Consider the following 20,860-nt stretch of genomic DNA (forward strand, 5'->3'; position numbering starts at 1 on the left):
GAAGACAACAACACTCACAACAACAAGTTCTCAATAGCAGCTCCAAGACAAACTTGTACAGAGAAAATAATGATTGAAAAAAAGAAGGAATGATATTGCCTGAATTCTAAACCACAATGTTTTGAATCTTTACTCACTAAGCACTAGGTACTTAAGCAAGCACCACCAGAACACCACTAACCCCAGCCTCGCAAGCTTGTACATCGGTTATTTTTAGCGAAAGCTTTCCCCACAATAACACAAAACAGAAAATACACTAGTATTGAGCCCTGAGGGACTACGGTTACCCTGGGGTTTAAGTGGCTAAAGTCGCTATAGGCAATTTTCTTTGTGTTAAAAGTTTTAATTGATACATACAAAATAAAAACCTTTGTCTATGCATAGGATTGATGAAATGAAGAGATTGGCGGTCACACGCATATAGTGTTTATTATCATTCATGATGCCCAGTTAAAAAATGTTTTTCAAACAATATTATTGTTCGAGTAAAATGGATCATATAAGTCTAAAATCATGTGTAGTAATTATTATGAGCACACATGAATGTTCTTACACAGGGGTTTTCAAAATCAGTGAGCCTCCCTTCAGTCATATGTACATACACACACATATGTGCATTAGGAGAGGAGAAGTAAACAAAACCGAAAGTACGTACTACTATTAAATAGTAAATAACATTTTGTTTCATTGTTAGTATGCTGGATTTAACGTTTATAGATACATCATTGTTGTGCAAATCAGCAGTAATATGACTTCCTGTGTATCCTGCATTCCCTTTCACATTCACGTCTGTCCACACCTCCTCTACAATGCTCTGACAACTCAATGAGTCACACGTCAAACTTTAAAAACTGCTGTTTTAGCGTCATCATAATTTTTCTATAAAATAGACATGACATTTGCATAACTAAAAACTACAAGTGTCAAATCACCAGTCCCTTTCATGAGGTTCCCGGAATGGAACGCCCAAAAGGCTAAAAACATCCTTTTCTGTTGGTGTAGGAAGTGGAGTGCCCTTATCCGTCTTATGACCACCTTGACGCACCACATCCTTGTTCAGTGAGTGTTCCGATAGGTTCATAGATTTTGTCTTCGCCAGGGCCCTCATAGAGCGGTTGAAGTGTGCAGAACCAGTAAAATACATGATCGAACAGGCAAACTCGTTGTAGGGCACCACGATAATGTCAATCCTGCGATGGCGACGGTCAGGTCCTGGCAAACGGCACACACCCATGTACTTCTTCTGTTCTCCATTCACCTCATGACTCACCAGATCATCTGTCAGAAATCCTGTGTAAAATCATTGAAAGTGTGTTTTTGTTTTAGCTTAATTGAAATTGAGAAAACTCTAAAATAACATTTAATTTTAACCACTTGAACCCTAGCGCCCCTGTTCTGGTGTGAATATTTGGCAAAAATAGCCATCTTCAAACATAACCCTAACCCTAACCCTAACCCTCAAAATAGTAAAAAAGGCCTAGGGGTAAGGGGTAAGACAAGATATATTCAGTGTTGGGACTAACGTGTCACAAAGTAACGCGTTAAGGCCTTTGCAGACAGGGTGCGATTTTTCGCACGGAAAAAACTGACAATATCATTTTTTAAAAGAACACATAGTTCTCTATGACCTCATGCACACCGGCTCCGAATTTGCCGTGCAGCAAGTGGCTGTGGCGATGCGTTTTTTTTCCAATTGAACCCAGTTTAATTTGTGCGTCTTTTCGCATGCGGAAAAAACTGATTGACTAATCGCACCCTGTCTGAAAAGGCCTTTACTGTAACAATGCAACTACCTTTTGTGGTAACTTCTAACGTAACTAGTTACTTTTCCCCACATCAGTAACGCGTTATAGTTACTGACATTTTAATGGCTGCATTACTTGTTACTTTATGTGAAAAGAGCCAACAACTTCAGAGGATTAAAGGTTCATGATCCGACTTCTACTCTCACACTAGCCGTGTTTGTCACTTCACCCTCCCCCCCTCGCTGCAGCTGCGGGCAGCGGGGCCACTCGCTCGGTGTTCAAACTGTTGTTGTTAAGAGGAGACGATCGGCGCAATTAATTCTTACCTTTTTCTGTATTGCATCAAAAAAGGAAAGGTATAACCCCGTTATGCTACAGATGCCTGTATTTCCGACCGTCTGGAAAAAAGTTATCGATGGGTTGAAGCAACCAGTTAAACCAGGTTTTCTGACAGATCCATGTTGAATATAGACGCACAGTCATGACAGGGGAACGTGCATGCACTGCACGTTTGTCAACATGGAGGCGCGTTCAAGATCACGTTGAGCCGCCTGCTTCAGTCTAGAACTAAAATGACATGATTTCAATGTTGTTATTAGGACATTATTCCTACATCTACTAGTTTAGTAGTCATAGTTGTGTAAATGTATTATCATTTTTAAAGTGACTAGTAACAAACTACTTCTATCATGTAGTAACTAGTTACTAGTTAAGTAACTAGTTACTTTTTGTAACGAGCAACTATAACTAATTGCTTTTAAGTAAATTGCCCGACACTGATTATATTATATTATATACCATCTTACACTATCATATTTATTATTGTTATTGCTACTACTTGTATCTCCCTCTCTGTTTCTTTCTCTGTCTCTCTGTCTCTTCCCCCGCCCCCCCCGACGTGGTTGAGGCATATGGCCGCCCACCCTAGAGCCTGGGTCTGCCTGACGTTTCTTCCAGAATTTTTTGTTGCCACTGTCGCAAAAATTGCATGCAATGTCGGGTCTTGAAATGAAATGAATTGATCATTTTCCTTTTGTTGAAACTTTGTGTTCTCTACAAGAGAGGACCTTCATGACACATATTTGGATTTCTGAGCCCTCCATACCTTTTTCAGTTTTTTGGATAATAAAATATAGCTTACCACTCTGATGGAGAGTATGTAGCAGTTTACTGAAGATCCCCTTGTGGGTTTTGCCGTCAGGGTGAGTGATGAGGACATCGACATCTCCACATGTTGCCTTCCCCCGGCGGTACGAACCACATGCCATGGCCAACAGGCCTGGATCTATGGTCAGGGCAGCATCCCTTACCTGCAGATCCAAATGAAGAGAATACATCAGACAAATGTTTTAGTATTATGGACCAGGTGTCAAACTCATTTAAGTCACAGGTCAGATTGGTCAAAATCATCTACACAGTATGGGACTATGTGTCTGTCTGTGCATGCATGCTCCCAACACTGAAAGCCATCAATGCCGTTTCAGAATTTAGTTATAAAACAAACAAAACAAGATGGATAACATTCTTAGGCTACCGATTTCAGGTTTAGGACTAAACAATGTCTGAAATCGGAATCATGAATGTGTTCATTATTTATTATTTGCATTTCATACATTGTCAGGTCTACATGAGCTTTCCGCCTGCAGCATTCGGGCATCCTACGACTTTTCGGTGCACCCATCTACAGTATGGTGCAAGTGTGCACATGGTACTATTAATATGATTATCAGAAGCCTGATGGTCTATTACATGTACTGAAACGTTTTTGTTTTTTTTGTTCATTTGAGGTTTGGTACTGTTATGCTACTATTGATTTTGCACAAAGAATAGGATAATTACAAGTAAAAGCCACGGCAGCTTAATTGCTTCGCAAGTTTCCAAACGCGTGTACATTTTGCTCACAGTTGAGAAAATAAATAATGAATGCCACCATGTTTATGGAAACATTCTTACGTTTTGTGAATACAGTTGAATATGTGGGATGTGTGGGATGTTTTGCTTCTCCATTCATGAACACACCCTAGTTCTTGTGTAGTGATGTTTTTTGCCTCATACGTAGCAGTTAATCACAGTATCCATCATTGAAACTCAGGTGACAGTTTGGTCCAAATTAAATCCATCATTTTGTGGGATTTACTGATTCAAGGTGGCTGTGGCAAAAGGCGGGCAGCCTTGAAAATGCTGGGGGAACAACATGCACAATTGTGCATGACTTCCCACCATGCATACCTAGAGTCACCACTAAGTGCTGGTACATAATTATAAGTAATAAGGTGGGCAAAAGTCAGCAGTGCTGGTACTCTGTTCCGGTGAGTACAGTCTTATGCAGCCCGTAACATTTTATCGTTTATGAATAATAGTCCAATTGCCAGACATAGCCTAATGGAAATAAATGTTTGAGCTTTATGGGACATTAGTTTGACGCCCCTGGTATAGTGAATAAAGAGTGATTACTCATCTATTTTTTTTAAGATACATTGAAAATCGTATCGTAATTTTGTGTGCACATTCATTCATTATGATATGATATCTTACATTTGAAGAGAAAACAAAACTAAGGTCATTATGTAAATATGACCTCCGCTCCTTTCTTTCACAATTGACTTGTAGTCAGTCTAGCTTCTCTTACGGTGTGTCAAACATTGGCCCCTTGGTCTTAAGAAAACAGATACATTACCACAATCTCAATGGAGGCTGCTTCCTCCCTGGGCATCCGATGTAGAAGGTCATCATAATGCTTGAGTCCAATCTTCTGAGTACTGGTCAGGTTAGCTTTTGTGCAGATATCTTCTAAAGTCCGAAATCCCTAACAAAATCAAATGAAATTTCCCTCTCAATACTTCAGATGTGTAATAAATACTCTAATCTAATAAGCTAATAATAAAGTATTTCACATGCCAAGTCATTGAAGGTTTCAATACAATTTTAACTAGCCAATACATTAGTGAACAAAAAAACCTTCCAAAAGCGCCCAAATATGGCCATTTTGAAAATCACTGTGCAATGTTGAAGGTTCTGGTGAGTAAAATGTATACAAAATATTCACAACATATAACCTTTTTTCTTTTTGTTCAACTGCACTCTGAGTAGGCATAGGAAATGCAACATCACTGAACGTCAGATTAGGATTTTTACTTCAATAATAAAAAATCATGGTATTATTAAAAAATAATAAACAAGTCATTATTCCATACAGGGGGATGGATGGTCTTCCTGTTAGGCCTGTCGCACCTCCAACGGTGCCCATGGTGGACTATGCATACAAAGAATCTGTGTTTGCATGGATGGCTTACCTGTTGATACCAATTCTGTGCTGTCTTAGCTCCTGCACCCCAGATATTTGTGAAAAGTTCTAGAACGGGCACAGCTTCCCCAATATGATCTATTTTACGGAGATGACCACTCTCCATGATCTCGTCAATTTTGTCAGCCATTTTCGTCCCAATCCCTGGGATTTGACAAGCCTCCTGCAACAAAAGGAATAGGTAGCTGTTAAAGGATTACATGGCGTTTCCACAATCATATATATCGTATGATTGTAGAAACTATGACATCATATCCTAGCTCTAAGACAGCTAAGTTTTGATCATTCTGTCTCCCATGGCCAGCGACTAAAGCAGAAGGTTCACTACTGTATTACATATTGTTTGCTTAGGGTTAGGCATGCTAGACTAGTATATATGTCAAGTGCTCTCTTATTATTATTTCAAAAAATGTATTGTCAAAAATAGCTTTTTTTAGCTTATTTTTTGAAAAATTAAAAATGTATATTATATCACAATATCAATATAGAGGTATTTGGTTAAACATATTGATAGTTGATTTTGTCCATATTGCCCACCCATATCCATATTATGACCTTGCATATGCAGATATGACAGGCACATTAGTGTGTAAAATCCAGTCCATAAAGTCATGCACTTATTCAATATGTATCAAATATTTCCAAGCTGTACACTTGATGACATCACAGATCACCAAGAGTATTTACGCTCTCATTTTGAGGGAGACTTGTAACGTTCGAAATGCAGGTTAAATTGCCAAAGAAAATGAAATTCTTTGATTAATTCAGACTCAAAGTCCATATCACAGACAGAATGACACATACACAACACTATTAAAAAGAAAAAAAAGGAAAAAAAAGAACATACAATCAGTACACTACAGCTGCTCACAGTCTGTAGAGGCTGTTGCGCCAATGTCTCCAAATCATGGAAGTGAACCGAGTAGAACTCTTCACAGGGTTAATTAAAATCGTAATAACATGATTGTCAGACTCTTCAAGACGACATATGAATTTGTACATTACATTTCTTAAAAAGGGCTTGACAGGTAGGTACCCCCAGTTTAACAAACAGCTGGCTGGCACTGTGCCATCTTGGTACCCTCACCAGAAACCGTAAAGCATCATTGTATGCAACTTTAAGTTTTTGTGATTGAGTAGTTCGGCTTTCCTTTAAAAAAATGTGACCCTCTAGTTTCTAAACCTAGTAAGAGAATAAATGGGGTTTAGAGTGCTAAGAAAACAAGTGCTACAAAGCAGACAGTAGACATCACAAACAAATCATGAGATAACCATAAATAAGGTTACCTGATATGAAGTGATAGGCTTGTGGTAACTCTTGAGTGCAGTGACAGCTTTGGAGTAGCCCAGCGCCCTCCACTTGTCCCCTTGGTGTGTGTAAGCTTTGGCCAGTACTTCCAATTTATCTGTGATGTTCTTGTTGTAGTTAATGTTTTTGGACTCAGAGGACTGGGAACAGATCCACTTGTTCAACACCGGCTTCTGTTGACCAGTGCTTGGACTGGGATCGTGACTGGATCCAGAGGTCTCCTCTTTGGGGTGCTCACCAGTCATCAGTGCAATCAAGTCACCCTGTGAGACACCGTCTTCTTCTCTCAACTCCTCTTTGTTGTCTGAGACCTAATGCACAAATGAGGAGCAGTAGAGCAGATTGCATTTAAATGCTTTATCTATATATAAATTCACAGAATCTCTGTCTGTGTATGTACGCGTGTGTAACTTTCCGTGACATAACTCGGGCACTGTCCGATCAATCGAATTCAAACCTGGCGTGTGTGACACCAATGACCCATGGATGTATTGTGCTGGGTGGGAATTCGGCTGGACCGGTGGTTGAGCAGAACCGAAAATCCACGAATGTCTGTATGTCTGTGTACGTGTTTGTGAAGCTGTACCAATTGTAGTTACATGATGTTTTATACCCATATATGGAGATGCATAACCAGATACAGTATGTCATGTCGTCCCAAATAATACAAATACACTGCATCAAACATAGCATTCAGACAGAGATGGGAATTAGTTGATAGGCTGTAGTATAGGCATGAAAGGGGAAAAAACTTTTCTTTCCACATACCATATGAATATAGTAAAATCTCCTTTCCTATTATATGAAAATACCATTTGTGTGCTGTCCTCTAGTTTTGCTTGATCCAACAGAGGCTCTACTGTGTCCTGTGTAGCAGGAAAGACACTGGACAAGTCTTCTTTTCCATCTTCTTGGTATGTTTCACAGTGATCCCTAATGGGGCAGATATGAGGTTTAACAAACTGAAATTACAGCATAGTATCATCCCAATCCCATCCGGTTTTCCTCAATAACAATCACAATTATTTTACCCAGTACTTGTTATGTGCCAGTTCACATCTTGCTAAATTAACCACTTAAACCATATATATTTAACCAGAGTCCACCAGGCCTCTTTCCAATCCTACCATTGTTTCCCCTCTACACTTTCATTACCATTTCTTTGCCGAAAATAGCCGTATATAACCTCACAACGCATTGGGTTGTGAGCTTGTAGATAGGCAATTTTTTGCAATAGCATGTTCAGCAGGGATGTTAGGGTTCACGTGGTTAAAATGTTGAATGACTTTTACAGCATTAATGCTATCCCATTCTATGTCTGGATGGGATGGAAACAATAATAATAATAATAGAAAGTTAAACACCACCATTTGTTGCATTAGCATGTTAGAAATCTTGGCATACTGACCTATTTGGAGAGATTAGACTGTAGTCAGCTACATCAAGCAGTTGTTTCTCTGTGATGCATGAACTCAGCCAGGTGCACTTTACCAGATGAACTGCAGGTGGCATCTTGTCCCACTTCAGAAGGCGGAGAGCCCTGTCACAGTCCATACTGTCATCTACAATTACATGAGTAACACTAGAAGAGAACAAACTTTCAGTCTGTCCTCCATTCTGGTGGATTTGTCTTTGGAAGATCTGGCATCTGGCATTACCTATCCCAGCAGGAAGGATATACACTGTCGCACTGCTGAAAATATCCCCTGTGATGAAAGAGAGGAAAGGGTTGTTTATATATAAACCAAGGCATTCAACGTCGCACCTTAGCACTCATCGGGCAGGCTTCCTCAGGCCTCACCTTTGCCATGAGCTGATAGGCTGGTGGATACTGAGCCAACAATGAATACCAGGAGGCAGGAGATCATTTGTTTATGACATACCCATAGCCTTATTTTTTCACAAAGACAATAAAAAGAAAATAGCATTTGATCAGCTCTTTAATTGAATAAACATTATAGTCAATAAGTAAAAGGCCCTCAAAAGGTAATGAAATAGTTTGTAAAACTTTAGATGTATAGCACTTTTTTAAACACACTGTTACCAATTGCTTCACATACTGTAAGTTAGACCGAAAACTTTGATACGAATGCATTTGTACGTGATTCTGTAGTTTGTGATGCCCAATCCTTGCTTGGCGGAAAGTGTGTACACCTCTATGACAGAGTGTAACTGTAACTATAACTCTATTATGTTAGAGCCAGTCATTAAATGTGTAATGTTGAGGCTTTTCAGAGTTTTAAACCTCTTCTAGTGTGTTCAGACAGTAGACCCACTGGGATTGTCTAACAACAGAACAGAAGCTGGCTGAAAACATGGACATTCAAGCATTCATGCACTGTTGAAGGTCACTTGTTTTCCACATAGTTTTGGTTCCTTCACACCCAGAAGAACTCCAGTGTCTCTTCAGTGTCTCTTCAGCTGCGAATTTGACCGAATGTTTAAAATGATGAGTTCCTAAAGCAGCGAGGTCACAGTTCAACAGTGGCACTAGCGTGCACTGATTGGCCTGCTGGAGCTGAACAATCAGCACACGGCAGGTTTGTTATCACCCTCTTAGTCAGGGAAAATAAATGCTGTGTTTGTGATGTGTTATTATTAGTTCTCTTATTTTTATCAGCGTTATCATATATATCTATGTGTTAACATGTTATTCCATTGCAACCACACACACACACACACACACACACACACACACACACACACACACACACACACACACACACACACACACACACACACACTTTGCCAGTTGAACTGCAGGTGGCATCTTATCCCAAGGAGGGTGTTGCACCCGAGTTACAGATAGTTGCTTGCGGCTAGTGTTGGTATTACCTATGTTATACATGACAAATCTATGTAATCACAGCCATTATAGTTCTACCCTAGTCTGCACCACCCTCTATCTAACACACACACACACACACACACACACACACACACACACACACACACACACACACAGTCAGTCAGTCAGTCAGTCAGTCAGTCAGTCAGTCAGTCGTTCAGTGAGTGAGTGAGTGAGTGAGTGAGTGAGCGAGTGTGTCAAACCTGCAACATGACGGCTTTCATCAGATTTCCTCTTCGCTGGGGGAGCCTCCTTCCTCTCTAACGGCATGGCTCTCTTAACCTTAGGGAAAGCTTTCATGATCCCATGACGAGGCTCCATTTCGTCAAAGGGAAGCCCTGCAAAGATCAACCCATAGGTGTTAAAATAAAGCTAGCTCAGATAGCTATCTAATCTAACCTCTACCTTTACCTACACACAACATGCACATTTAATCACGCCAGATTATAGACATTAAAGTCTGTTCCGGGCTAAGTAAGTAAGTTGTACATGAATACTTTTGAAATAATGTGATGTTTTCTCTCTCACCCCGTTTTGAACCACAACAACACAAGAATTGGACGTTCTTCTTCTTTTTTTCTGTTTGGCGTTTGGTAAGTAATGATGTGCAAACACTGCCACCTATTGGTCACACATAGTGTTGCCAGGTTTTGCGAGAGAAATAAGCAACCAGCCCAGGTCTATGAAAACAATCCCAAAAGAAGCTACTTTACGTTTGTATTTTTATAATTACGACATCTCACTGTGTTATCAGCTAAGGAAGTAGACCAACTGACAGCATGAGCTGCTGTCTCTCTGTCTTGGAGTATATTAGAGACATATATTATATCCAACCCTCTTGCACGCATGGTGCACAATTCATAGGCGCCAAACGCACGCTTTTAAGCACCACATAAAATGAACAGCGACACACACACACACACACACACACACACACACACACACACACACACACACACACAACTGAAAAAGTGTCATAATTAGTGTGGTTGCCCAACAGGGCAACCAGACTATTAGTACTCTATACACTTTCCATCTTTATTTATAGATAAACTTTTTCTCCTCCCACAGTTTTTATCCCCTAATGTTGTGCCATATATCAAAATGACCGTCTTGAACGGGAATCGTGCGCTTGTATTTTGCTAAGAGATTGGTTGAATAGTTTAATTGATATTAATTTAATTAGTGCATTAAATGTCCCCATCCACTTTAATGTAAAAGTGAAAAAACTCAAATTCAAGTATTTTTTTCTCAGAAACCGTAAGAGCTAGAGTTACCAGATTTGGAGAGAAGGTTCATAATTTAGTCCGAAATTATTTACAAAAATATCACACCATTCGGCCACATGGTGGCGCTATAACAGCCCCCTTTACGTTTTGGCCTGTAACTCTTGAACCGTAGGTCCTAAAATCAAAATTTCTTTTCACCTGGATTCCTTGGGTCACTACACATCTCCCCATATAGGCCACGCCCATTTGCGTCAGGATAGATTTTTTGATATTGATTTATTAGTGCATTAAATTTCCCCATCCACTTTAATGGGAATTGCAAAAACTCCCATTCAAGTATTTTTTTCTCAGAAACCGTAAGAGCTACAGTTACCACATTTGGAGGGGAGGTTAATAGTTTTTTGCAAAATGATTAAGAAAATAATCACACCAGTCGGCCACATGGTGGCGCTATAACAGCCCACTTTACCTTTTGGCCTATAACTCTTGAACCGTAGGTCGTAAAAGCAAAATTTCCTTTCCCTGGATTCCTTGGGTCACGACGCATCTCCCCATATAGGCCACGCCCATTTGCGTCAGGATAGATTTTCCGCCATTTTGAATTTTCTTCAAAACACACTTTTTGCTCCTTTTCCTCAACTTTTTTTTCCAAATCTCACAAAAATCGGTACACGTGATCTATGGACCCATACGATAAACCTATCCAAGCGGCATTTTGATAGTCCATACCGTTCGTCCGTAAATGGCTTCCAAAGTTAGCGGGAGGGGCCCGTTTGACAAAAAAGGCCATAAATCACGAACGAAACGTCCGGTCAATCCCAAAATTGAATCACATGTCAAGGGTGGTATACTAAACCAATCCCCAAAAGCATTTCCACTTTGATCCATAGGGGGCACCACAAATGCACAAAATGTAACCGTTTGATGCAAAAACATGCATTTTGGGGGATCAATCCTCTCAAAATGAAACGCAAGTGATCTCAGGAGTGACGTGACGATGTAATTGGCGCAGTCTCCGACGGTATTCCTCCCGGCATATTACTCGAGTCCCGACCGGCGTCGGCGCAACCACACTTTGCAATTGCCAATTGCGACGCGTCTAGTTGAGTATGAACTTGATGGACAGTGCAGTGTAAAAGTGCTGTTTACTTCAAGTTTAATCACGCAAACAAAATGTCATATCAGCAGCAATGAACATGCACTACACATTTCTAAATTATTAAATCAGTATACAGCAGGATGGGAGCTCAGCCAGATGACTACAATCATAAACCAACTTGATTCAATCAATCAGATTCAGACTACACCTGCGATTGTAAACTAACCTCATTGAACTTGATTGATGTGATGACGTAGAGGAAAAATAAATACCCTATTTGTTGTCATAACCAATCATTTTGGCTATACTGTATAGGCTATGGTGCTGCCATAATGAACTGTGAGCTCTTACACTGTAAGTAGCCTTCTATACTGGGTCATGCATTTTGTGTAGATTGATAGGGTAGCTTTTATGCATGCTGAATAAACAGACATAATTTAAGTGGCATATGTAATAATGATATTAATAATAATAAAAAGGCAGCTGCCTCATAATGTTTCTGTTGAGATTTTGCTTGCAGTAATCATTTACCCCAATCAAAGGAAAAACATTTGAGGAAAATGTGTTGTTTTCACTACATTGTAGGTCTACAATGAAGACCTACTGTACATTGTTGTGCAGACCTACATTGTAGACCTATCTTGGAGGTATATAGAGATATATGCAGTGTACCTATTTTCTCTACATTTAAATTCAATAGCCTATATAGTGTAATTCTGTAATTACATTTAAAGGAGCACTTCACCCATTTTCAACCTTATCTTCATATTGGTACTCACCAATGTTCATTATATGGCATAATTTCCATCTGCTCACTCTACCTCTCATTGGTGGACTATGGACCAATGACATCATCGATGGGGATTTGAAGCAAATAGAAATTACAACCTTTCTCTTCCTGGAAAGTTAATATGCTGAAGAAGCCATTATTCTTAAATTCATTTTAAAAAATGAGAAAAAAGGGTTTGAAATCTTGTTTGAAATGACCAAACCTGCCTACCGATGATGTCACCAGTAAGCAGGTTTCTGAACTGTCCACAACCCTTCTCTGAGACACAGAGTGAGTATAAACAGAAATGATAAACCCTAAAATGAGCATTAGTGAGGACCAATTTTATGAACATGAAAAAAAGTTATTTTATTATACTGTTGCTTACACACAGGTTACACAACATCAAGTGGAAGTGGGAGAGTGTGAGCCATTACTCCAGAAATGTGCAGGTTAATGTGTACGTCAGTTTTTACACGTGCACTTGGTGAATGGAAGACCTATCTCTATAACTGATCAATTGTTGAGAAGAAACATTTACTAGAAAGGTTAATAAAAAACTACTGTATATAGGCTAAAACAACAGAAACTATGAAGTAAAAATCAACTAATGTCAACTTGTATTGCCCCAAACCCCAAAGGCCAACAGTTCAGCAGGCCAGGTGCCAACCGGTGCTTAAGTGAGGCCAGTAATGTAGCCCACCCTCATGGATTTGTCTCACAGACAAATACCAAAAAGTCTGTTACCTCTCAGCATGGCCTAATTACCCACAAGCCACCTGTTTCGGTCAACTGAAATGTCACAACGGAAGCCTCTCCTAAACAGTGTCTGTGCCCCATGCTAAAAAGGTCACAAGAAACTGCTACCTGCATAGAGATGTTTTTAGAACAATTTTCCCATGAATTATTCAGACATCATCTAATAATCCCAAAGGGAGTATTCTGCTTGAAATGCCCTCACTCAGTCTCTGTCATCTCACACTTTTGACATATGTCAAACACTGTTTCTTCCCTGTTACCAATATTATTGGTAACAGGGAAGAAACAGTGTTTGTCGTTTGTCTGATTGAGCCATGTGTGCGATTAGATTTATAATGTGGCCACTGATAAAAAACATATTATGCTGAAGAAAATGAAATTGGCAGGCAAAATAGTGTAGAATCTACAGTAAAGAGTCTTTTAACTTAGTCTTTCTCAATTTATTGCACCTTTTTTCTTGTTATTTTTCTAAGCCTTTCTAACTATTTTACTTGTATTACTTTTATTTTTCTCACTCTCTCCCATGTCCGTGGAGTGACTCAGCATTTCCTTTGCTGATACAGCTGGAAGAAGTACTCTAAACATGCAAATGGGGGAGGTACTGTACCATAAAAGATCAGAGCAAAAAATAAATAAATGACAGACACCGGAATTTAAGAGTCAGTGTGTGGGTGTGGTCTATGACTTCTGGTTTCACTTTACAATGTCAAACACCAAGCTGGTTGTGTGTGTTTGTATGTTTCAGTGCTTCTGGCTTCAAAGTAATCGGTGGAGTGCCTGATTAACTGTGTATACACATTGTGAAACTCTACATTTTAATGCATGGTTATTTTAAAAGGAGTTCATTCTAAGTTCAAAGGTTGCTGAATGTTTTGTACGCTATACATTCAGTGAAAGCTGATCAAGGAACAACTATTGACTCAAAAGGTAAGACAACTCCCTGACATCTAGCCTTAAATGTATTTTCTTGAACTTTACCAGATTCTGTAGAAGGTAGGGAATTCAATTGTCCCTGTGTTCTGCTCTGCTGTGTTCTCTACCATTGCAAATCTAGCTGCTCTAGTCCATGCAATATCTTGGAAAGCATCCTCTCATGTGCTGCTGCTGTACTTTTTCTTTTAGTGCCATTTCAATGTGGTCATGACTCTGAGATGAAAAACACTTCTTAAAAACACTACGCAGCCTACCTTTTCCCCTCAGAACATCCCAGGACTAGGCTATGTGCTGTTTTGCAGTGGTGGATTTTTTTCCAATGTTCCAATGTTCAATACTTTTACTTCTGCTCCACTACACCTCAGAGGCAAATATAGTGCTTTTACTCCACTACAATTATTGGACAACTTTAGTTACTAGTTACTTTGTAGATTTTAAATATTATTACAAAATATACATTAACATTAACCACTTCAACCCTATTTAGACTTCGGCTATTTTCAAATGATTTTATACATTTTGAAAACATGAAATGGAAGATACTTTAAGTACATTTTGATTCCATTACTTTTTTACTTTTACTCTAGGAAATATTGTAACAGACTATTTCTGCAGTGTACTACTGTTACGTAAGTAAAACATTTGAGTACTTCTTCCCCCACTGCCATTTTGACATAATGAAACCAGATGTTTTGCAGACTATAGCAGAGAGTGGAAGTGGGAGGTCAAAGGTAATTGACCTGGACTGAAAGGACAGCTTTTTATGCTGATGTGTGGTCCTGGCCATTTGACAATGTTCAATGTTCAATGTTTGAAACATGTGCATGATGTGAAGAAGTGAATCTGTTTGTCATGTTGACATGACAGATTCATGAATCAATAAGATGTTTATCATTTTCAGTGTGTCATCAATCACATACTGATCACGTAATCTCTGTACTGTTGATTGCCTAAAAATTATAGGCATGGAGCCTGTCACATATTTATTTTTCCCAGATTCAGTGACTATAGCAGGTGTTTAGAAAAGTCTCCCATGCTACATAAATGTTGTCGGCTCTCACCAAAACAGTGTTTATTCTATGAAGAATTATTACAATTTACAATTTAGGTATTTAGCGGACGCTCTTATCCAGAGCAACTTACAATAAGCAAGGTAAGCACATACATCAAATGCAGAGAGACAATGTAATGCCTCAGTAAACACAGGTAAACTAAGAACCTTGCTTCAGTCTAAACAACATACTATCAAAAAATAATCTGTACATTGAAACTATAAAGGATACCAGGTAAACAATTAACCTAGGCATCTGCCTAAATAACATACTATGTAAATTACATTTTTAACATTGTAGTCAAGAAAAACAAGCCTGTATTGTAAGTATTAAGTAACAAAAACATGAGAACAAATGACCAAGGTATGTCTGCATGGTCGCCATTAGCCAAAATCCCAAGAACTTGGGGAACAAGTGATCTCGGATATCTGTTTGATTTAGTCCTCCTAGGAAACATATACCGCCTCCCTGATGGCAAGACTCCACATGAAGAGGGTGTTGACTGTCAGCCAGAATGGCCTTTGCCCTCTGAATGGCTCTTGATAAACATGGCCAAGATCATTGAAGTTAAAGCCCATCTTTCCCAGATCAGGCTTTCAAACTGAGAAATCATTGACTCACTGAGGCGTTGGTACAAGTTGAAATAAGACACTGAATAACTGTAGCAGCAACATGTTAGAATGGCAGCAAAAGAGAGGTCAGGCAGGGCAGGTATACTATATAAATACAATTGTGAGTGGTTAACATGCAGGTACAGTATGAAAGAAGGTGTTAATTCTATAGGCTAAACTGATAGGACAATTATACATAATGCAATGATGAAGACCAATGGGTTGGAGTCGTCTCCAATGTGTAAACTAGCTGTATAATGAGATGTAAAGACAGGTAATCCTCCTGACCGAATTTAGTTCCATTTAATGAGTTTAGTTCCATTTCAGAAGGCTACCATTACAGCTGTGTAACCCTGACACATATTAATGACAAGACAGTAGGCTATATACAATTACAGCTGAGCAACCCTGCCACATACCAATGACGATGTAGGCTATATACAATTACAGCTGAGTAACCCTGCCACATACCAATGACAAGACAGTAGGCTACTATTACAGCTGAAGTGCTGAACAATGTATCTCCCTCCTTGAATTCTACCCCACCATTTATGATCTCAATAAATAAAACCTATACTTGTTGATTGCTTCATCATATTGAGTCTAGCCTTCATGAAATCTAAGGCATTTCTGAAAAGGCTCTTTGTCTCTTTCTTTCTCTCTCTGTGTTTTGCAAATATTCTAATAGTGAATGTTAATTTGAATTTAAAATTTTAGAACATAGAAGGAGGAAATTATAAACTAATCTGGCAGTTTTAAATTTTTTCTTGCCCACAGATGGAGCATGTGTCCCTCCCTGCATTGTCTCGCATTGCCATTTGTGGTGGCACACATGGAAATGAGATGTCCGGTGTGTGCCTAGTGAGAGAAATGCAGAGACAGCAGGTAGATCAAGTTGGATCAGTCTCTATAACCACAGTCATGTCAAACCCACGGGCTGTGGAAACTTGCAGAAGATACACAGAAACAGACATCAACCGTTGTTTTACAGACGCCATACTCAGGTGAACAGAAAAGGGCTTAAACCATAAAATGTGATTTAATGTTGCCAACTGGAATAAAGGTTTGCTGAGAACCCCTGCCAAAAAGTAGGCTTTGAGCTCAGTATTTGAGAGATTTAATTAATAACAGTAGCTCGATTGTGCCGAGCAGTAAATAAAAAAATGTATTTTGGGTCTAGGGTTAACTAACTCATTAAGAACCCCTTTGAGAACTGTTAGTTCTGTATTAAATAATGTATTTTAACCAAGTAAACAATAACATATCTTTTGTCCACCAGTGCACCTATAACAGATGCCACCCCTTATGAGGTTAGTCGAGCCCAGGAACTGAATATTCAGCTTGGTCCCAAAGGCAGCCAAGAAGCCATGGATCTGGTTTGTGATCTCCACAACACCACATCCAATATGGGCCTGACCCTCATTGGCTATCACTTTGACTGGGTCTTCCTGCATATCTTTAAATACATCCAGGTGAGAACTTTGTGGTTTCCAGCATTTCATCTTAGAGGTCAGCTAGGGCGTGCCCTTCGGAACTATGGAATTCTTTAAACCTGGAGCTGATCACTCACGTTCTCAATCAAATAATTCCATTATATGTGCATGCACAATATAGCTTAAACAAAAGCTGTGTTTCCTTATAAAATGGCTTTAATACACTATTTAAATATGTAACATTAATACATCATGTTGGGGGTAAATACGTTCCTTGTGGTGTTTTCAGTGCAAGATAACCTCTGCACCCGTGAGGTTGATCGTTATGGAATTGCCCTCTTCTGAGGCTTATTCTCAAGATTCACTGGGCAAACATGGCCTCTGTAAGTGCTTGTGTGTGAGTCTGTATTTATACAGTGTGTGCATGTTTATGTTGTGTGTGCGTGTGTGCGTGTGTGCGTGTGTGCATGTGTGTGTGTGCGTGCGTGCGTGCGTGCGTGTGTGTGTGTGTGTGTGTGTGTGTGTACCACCTCTGAATTTGTGACAAACATTGGTATAAGAATTGTATCTCCTCTTCTCCACAGCAATAGAGATAGGACCACAACCCAATGGAGTGGTCAGAGCAGATATCTTTAACTTAATGAAAGAGGCAGTTGATCAGATATTAATTTGGATTCAGAGTTTCAACTCAGGTAAAGTAACAACTCCCAGTCGCTATCAAGATGAACATGTTTAGCCCCAGAAATGTAGTCCATTCTAGTCATTTAATATCTTTCCCATAATTCCATAGGCAGCACCTTTGAAGGCGGTGAAGTGGAAGCGTACATTTTCGTGAAGAGCATAGACTACCCAAGAGACCCGGAGACACATGAAATGACTGGTGCCATACACCCCAGTCTACAGGTACAACAAGCACATTTCAATATTGTCTATCATATTTGAACTACAAGGTGAGATGCATACACTTGGTACACTTAAGACTGTTAAACATTGTAACAGGGGGCACCTGGTGTTTCAGCCAGTTAGTGTACGGACCACTCCTTGTGAACACGAAAACCTGGGTTTGAATCCGACTCCCATCTTGTCTCATGTCTCTCCTCTCTCTGCCCTTGCTTTTCTGTCTCTCGGCACTGACCTAAAACAAAGTCAAAATAATAAGAAACCGTTTTTTGTCATTTTTATCTGTGAATGTGTCATTTGTTTATTTGTGAGATTTGTTATCTGCAATTCACCTGCACACTTTATCTTACCTTGTCACTTTGCTTCTATAGGATAGAGATTTCAGCCTTCTGCGTCCTGGTGACCCCACCTTTCTGTCATTCTCTGGAGAGACACTTCCGTATGAGGGGGATGAACCACTCTATCCCTTCTTTGTGAATGAGTGTGCATACTATGAGAAGAAAATTGCATTCCATCTTGCTAAAAAGAAAACTTTAACCATACCAGCCATAAGTGTGAAGAAGGATTGATTGGAGTAGAAGCGTGAAGAACCATGAGAGAAAGTTTATATTGAAACAATGAACTTCAATAATAATATATATATATATTTTAGATACATTTTATACTATTAAACAGAACTATACTAATGGGTTATTAGGTAATATTTATGGAATAATTACAACTATAATTTATAGTAAATACATTTTAATTAATTCTGGTGTGGTGTACTTTTATTCTGATATGCACATGCATGGTTGACTGACTGGCTACATGGAAATTAAAGCAAAATGGCACAAGTCTCCACACTTTAATGACAAGTGTTTTGATCCAACTTGGATCTTTATCAGCAAAAATGTGAATACATTCCAGTAGATTGGACAATGATGGTGCAGTTGTCAAGGTGGTAAATACAGGTGAGATTGACTGTATCGAAGTACATATACTGTAGCTTACCTTGAATCTGACTGACACTTCAGGCTTTTCCAAGACAGAAAAATAAATGCAAAAGTCACATTTATTAATAGAGAAACAATATGAACAGTGTGCCTTAGGATACATAAACATTTTCAACAGCCACTAAGTGAATAAACATTAGGCATCTAATAATATACAACAGCAACTAAACATGTATTCTGGAGCAGGAAAATATATAATATGACAGCCAATATGAGCTAAAACACTGCCGGAAAATGCTGCTTTTGCAATATCTTAAATCATTGTAATTATTTCCTACCAAGGTCACATGACATTATACAATTTGTACCATTAAAAGCCAAATGCATAGGTTATTTGGCCATACAATTTTAAATGTGGTATAAATTAAGTATATATTAAAAATAGGGAACTTACATGACAAAATAAATGTATTTGACAGGTCTGCTAACACATTACACAGTTCAATAACATAATTGTTTACAGACTTAAATACTGTTAATGTCATATTTCACTGCCACATAGGGGTGTGCCGATACTAATTTCACGAAACGATACGATACGATATTTGGCTCACAACTTCGATACGATTTCGATACGATACGATACGATACGCACTTTTTTTATTATGAAAATATATGGAGGAGAAAAAAAGAAAATGCAAACAAATAATTCTGTTTTTGCATTATTCAGACATGCAAACTTGTAGCTTTTCAGCTACAATAGCCGTTTTGAATCCAAATAGTATGACACCTGACCCGAAAAAAAAAACATGTTGTCACTCTTTTCACTTCGGGGCCGTTTGCATGCCTGATTATTATGATTGTAAAAAAAAAAAAAAAAAAAAACGATATTTTTTTTTCCCAAAACGATACATATCGTCGCGAAAACGTATCGCGATATATATCGCGGGACGATATATCGGCACACCCCTACCACACACTGTCAGTGTTAGAGTAGTTTAAACAGTGCAGCCAATATATTGGTTGAGCAACTGAAGTTATTTTTTTCAGATTTTAGCAATCTGCAAGGTCACAACCATGTCACACGTGAGCTTGTAGATAATCTATTTTCTCTGCATAACACCATTGTACAACACCAAAGTATGGTGGTTAATTAACACTTGTGGGTATACAGTACATTTTGTTCCTGCTGTTGACTTATTTTGTAATTTGAAATAAACTTGAGGCTTGAACTATGAACTTACTGCACCTTCCACACCACTTGGGTACCTAAAAGGTCACAGCGATTCATTCTGAATGTGAGGTAATATTTGTCAAGTATAAACAGATGGACAGAGAAGGCAGAAGAAATGCTAAGAAGCTGCTGCCTGCTTGACAATGTAAACAGTTTCCCCAGACAGACTCTAATAGCAGCTGCAGAAGTGAATAATCTCTCATAATAACCGCTGCTATATATACAGTATATATATATATATAAAAATGGGGGTCAGGCCATTTTTTTAATAAATGTTCTCTTGTGGCAGTGTAGGGCAGTTCCAAACTATCAGATTAGATGAGACCTTCAGCTAAAGGTCAACAAACAAACCCCTAAGTGGCCTTACTCAGTCTAAACTGTTCCAGATATGTAGATGCTGGATTTGACTGTACCCAACATGTTTATGGACATTTGTGTATGCAAATGTTTAATTTTAATCTCTGCAGCTGTAAAGAGGCAGGCCAAGTGCAAAAAGGCTGACAGTTTTCAAACTTCACTTTTACAAGCAACAAACATCACCCTATAATCTATCTTACTATAAGATGAATAAAACTCTGTCTATCCTTATCCATTTTTCTCCTTAGTGGTATGACCAATCGATCTGAAGTTGCACATGGGCCATTGGCATAAGCAGGAATTGACACAGGTGATGTTTCCCTTTCCCCAAATTTACAGTTTT

General features: G+C 38.9%; 2 protein-coding genes across 2 annotated transcripts; one reads left to right on the top strand and one right to left on the bottom strand.

The window, feature by feature from the left end:
• Window positions 1-419: 419 nt before the first annotated feature.
• Window positions 420-9,778, bottom strand: poll (polymerase (DNA directed), lambda). The gene is made up of 9 exons (XM_084076549.1): window positions 9,735-9,778; window positions 9,410-9,544; window positions 7,767-8,064; window positions 7,171-7,291; window positions 6,337-6,669; window positions 5,039-5,212; window positions 4,423-4,551; window positions 2,887-3,055; window positions 420-1,290 (listed from the first exon to the last, which is right to left on the bottom strand). The coding sequence occupies exons 2-9, from the start codon at window positions 9,525-9,527 to the stop codon at window positions 929-931; spliced, it is 1,704 nt and encodes a 567-aa protein (XP_083932675.1). The 5' UTR covers window positions 9,528-9,544; window positions 9,735-9,778; the 3' UTR covers window positions 420-928.
• Window positions 9,779-13,771: 3,993 nt separating this feature from the next.
• On the top strand, window positions 13,772-18,832 carry LOC311060636 (N-acyl-aromatic-L-amino acid amidohydrolase (carboxylate-forming) B-like). Its single transcript, XM_084078880.1, has 7 exons — window positions 13,772-13,989; window positions 16,436-16,662; window positions 16,938-17,130; window positions 17,381-17,474; window positions 17,676-17,783; window positions 17,882-17,994; window positions 18,363-18,832. The coding sequence occupies exons 2-7, from the start codon at window positions 16,436-16,438 to the stop codon at window positions 18,558-18,560; spliced, it is 933 nt and encodes a 310-aa protein (XP_083935006.1). The 5' UTR covers window positions 13,772-13,989; the 3' UTR covers window positions 18,561-18,832.
• The last annotated feature ends 2,028 nt before the right edge of the window (window positions 18,833-20,860 follow it).

Source organism: Gymnoscopelus microlampas (assembly GCF_963454915.1).
Source record: "Gymnoscopelus microlampas genome assembly, chromosome: 2".
NCBI classification, from domain to species: Eukaryota; Metazoa; Chordata; class Actinopteri; order Myctophiformes; family Myctophidae; genus Gymnoscopelus; species Gymnoscopelus microlampas.

Excerpts from the sequence above, each read along its gene's own strand:
- LOC311060636 (XM_084078880.1), top strand. The coding sequence starts at position 16,436 with ATGGAGCATGTGTCCCTCCCTGCATTGTCTCGCATTGCCATTTGTGGT. Across the intron at positions 17,131-17,380 it reads ATATCTTTAAATACATCCAG|TGCAAGATAACCTCTGCACC; the intron begins GTGAGAACTTTG and ends TGGTGTTTTCAG. Across the intron at positions 17,475-17,675 it reads ACTGGGCAAACATGGCCTCT|CAATAGAGATAGGACCACAA; the intron begins GTAAGTGCTTGT and ends TCTTCTCCACAG.
- poll (XM_084076549.1), bottom strand. The coding sequence starts at position 9,527 with ATGGAGCCTCGTCATGGGATCATGAAAGCTTTCCCTAAGGTTAAGAGA. Across the intron at positions 7,292-7,766 it reads AGTCTAATCTCTCCAAATAG|GGATCACTGTGAAACATACC; the intron begins GTCAGTATGCCA and ends CTGCCCCATTAG. Across the intron at positions 3,056-4,422 it reads CAGCCTCCATTGAGATTGTG|GTAAGGGATGCTGCCCTGAC; the intron begins GTAATGTATCTG and ends TTGGATCTGCAG.